This window comes from Sarcophilus harrisii, chromosome 1, assembly GCF_902635505.1.
Source record: "Sarcophilus harrisii chromosome 1, mSarHar1.11, whole genome shotgun sequence".
NCBI lineage: Eukaryota > Metazoa > Chordata > Mammalia > Dasyuromorphia > Dasyuridae > Sarcophilus > Sarcophilus harrisii.
In genome coordinates, this window is record NC_045426.1 from 331,326,736 (window position 1) to 331,329,999 (window position 3,264).

A 3,264-nucleotide genomic window follows, 5' to 3' on the forward strand; every position below is an offset into this window, starting at 1 on the left:
CAAACCATTCTTGGAGTTCAAATCTTTCCCACAGGTTTTCTAATTTGTCTTAGGAAAACAACTGCTCTATCCTGACTGTTGTTTATTTCTGCTCCTCTATATTGATTTCAAGGTGACTTTTTGTCTTTTTCTTTTTGTGAAGGAAATTCAGAAAGCCTAATGTTTTCTGACCTACCATCTTCTCAGCATCTGAATCCTCCTTCTTTGAGAATTTGGATGCTACATCATTTTGTGCATATATGTTTAATATTTATATTAGCCCAGTGTCTATGGTACCATTTAGAAAGATGTAGGTTCTTTCCTTATCTCTTTTAACTTGATTTATTTTTGCTTTTTCTTTGTGTGAGATCATAATTTCTACCTTTGATTATTTTTTAAAAGTCGGTTGAAACACAAGAAATTCTGTTCCAGCCCCTTATCTTTACTCTGGATGTATCTTTTGCTTAAGGATTTTTTAAAAATAAATAACACATTGCAATATTCTGGATTATAATCCCCTCTGACATCCATTTCTGTTTTATTGGTAAATTCATTCCATTCATACTGACAGTTGCAACTAATAACTGAATTTCCCTCGATTCTATTTTCTTCTCATTCCTCTTGCCCCTACTTTTCCTCTTGTATTTCCTAAAGGATCTGTGCACTGCATCAAATTCCTTGAGAGTAAGTTCTATGTTATGTTTATTTTTATATTTATAAATGCTAGCACATAGCCTAGTATTTAGGAGACATTTGCACCTATATATATTTTTTAATATACAATGATTTTCATAGTGTTCTTACATGGTGGCTCTTAATCATATATATCAAATATAGGGGAAAAAAAAATCTATGCTTGAAGGGGTTACTAGAGTGAAGGGTCATCCAGGTAGTTATACAGTCAACAAAGTTCTATATTGAAAATGGAAGGATCAAATATTTTCCTTGAATAAGGATATTCTGTAACAGTTTGGGAAGACATGATAATTGTGGTCTTGTGAAAACATACTTAACAACTTTACATTTTAAAAATATTTTGTGTCAGACTGTGGAAAGTGGAAAAATAATTTTGTGTACTTTCAAATGTTTAGTATATTCAGGTTTCTGGAAAATCAAATGCAGATCTGAGAGCTGTCAGAATAATGACAGTTTTTAGTGGTGAAGTATTTCTTCTCAAACATTCATTCCATCATATTGAGATAGGAAAATATAGAGAGTAGTGCCCCACATATTTCAAGATCATTGATGGTTAGCAAGTGATGGGATCCTTTTGGCACAACAACAATATAATGGATAAGTAAGAAAAAACCAATGTGCATGAATGGAGTCAGAGGAATGTTGAAAATCACTTTCATGTATCCTTTTTTTGGAGGTAGAGGGCTTGATCCTTTATCTTCATGGTCAGAGGTATTGGAAACAAACATATTTTGAAGATTGAGACAGTTGTTAAGAGTCTGAAGAATGAATTCATGGAACTCATACTCTCCAGATATTGAAAATTTGAGGAGGGATTTCAATCTATTGTGTAAACATTCTTTATTCGACTTTGGGGAAATATGGAAAAAATTAAATCCAGTAATCATTAAGAACTTTTAATGTAACAATTAGGGTTCTGGGTTCTGAGAATGAAATTACTAAGGATTCTGGCTCACAGGTAGTTAGCTCTCTGTTATACAGACTCTTTCTAAAGATTCCAAGAATTCCACTTAATGAATAACACAGGATGAGAAAAATAATATAGTAGGGCTGGAACGGGCATGGATAGTGGGATGAATACCAATATTGTTTGTAATGTCAATTTTTGAGTTCATATTGCCCATTCCTGTATTGGAAGTGTAATGCAGAGAACAAAGCTGTATGTTTCATGTTCTGTTGGAGAAAATTACCTTTTTTACTGCTGCCTTTACCTCCTTGTTCCTCAGACTATAGATAATGGGATTCAGCATGGAGGTCATTGCACCATAGAATAGAGCAATCAGTTTGTCTGAATCTGGATCCTTTGCCTTGGGTTTTGAATACATGAAGAGAATGGTGCCATAGTATATGATGACCACAGCCAGATGTGCTGAACAAGTAGAGAAGGCTTTTTTCCTTCCTTCAGCTGAATTGACTCTCAGAATAGTAATGAGGATAAACACATATGAGATGAAAATGAGCAGCACTGGAATCAATGTGACTAGCACAACTGCTACCATCATGACAAAAGCATTGAGGGAAATGTCCACACAGGCCAGTTTTAGGACAGCCAGGATTTCACAAAAAAAATGATCAATGATGTTATTTCCACAGAAGGAAAGCCTCAAAGCAAGGATTGCTTGTAGTAATGAATTTACACTCCCAACTATCCAGCTCAGAGATGCCAACTGCACACAGAGTCTCATATTCATGATGATTGTATATCTCAGGGGATTACAGATGGCCACATACCTGTCATAGGCCATCATGGCCAGCAAGACACATTCTGTTCCTCCCAGGGCATGAGTAAGGAACATTTGTAATGCACATCCTGGGAAAGATATAGATTTTTTTACTGACAGGAAATTGACTAACATTAGTGGCACAAAGGAGGATGTACCAAAGATGTCCATGAAGGAAAGATTACTAAGGAAGAAATACATGGGAGTGTGAAGGTTGGAATCCAGAATACTCAATAAAATGAGAGAGGAGTTACCTAGTAAAATGACCAGATATATCCCCAGGCACAAAACAAAGAGAACAATCTCAACATTGTGATGCTTAGAAAGTCCCAAAAGAATGAATTCCAGTATAACAGTCTGATTAGCAACATTCATTTTCTTATCCCTCTTTTACTTTTAGCATTAAGAACTTTGAGACCTAGGATGTTCATATATACATTGCTCTTTATTGTATGGGTAAAGTATCCAAAATAGGTTTAGATATGATTGCATTTTGCATCCTCATTTTGAAGTACACTACTGTATGTTTGAAGTAAAGATTCTAGAGTATTATTCATGACTTCAAAGTCATTCCTGTGGTAGATTTAAGACCTCCCTAGTCACAGATACTATCATTGCTATGTCTCTGGGTAAATAGAAAAAAATACACAAATACCCAATAGAAAATGCAATAAGATTAACTAAAATTTACTTGCTAAAGTATGGGCTGAGGGCACTGCTTTTTATTACCCTTTATCTTTGACATTATTTTAGAGAAGGGGAGAAAAGATATTTTCTTTTGTTGAGCTGTTGTAATCTGATTTTAGAAATCCCTGCCTTTATAGCATACCTTTGTGAAAGTTTACATCCCTTTCTAATGGAGATACTT

General features: G+C 34.7%; 1 protein-coding gene across 1 annotated transcript; it reads right to left on the minus strand.

Moving 5' to 3' along the window:
- Window positions 1-1,803: 1,803 nt before the first annotated feature.
- Window positions 1,804-2,771, minus strand: LOC100918451 (olfactory receptor 13D1). Its single transcript, XM_031949526.1, has one exon. It carries the CDS (start codon window positions 2,769-2,771, stop codon window positions 1,842-1,844), a length of 930 nt encoding a protein of 309 aa, XP_031805386.1. The 3' UTR covers window positions 1,804-1,841.
- Window positions 2,772-3,264: the final 493 nt, after the last annotated feature.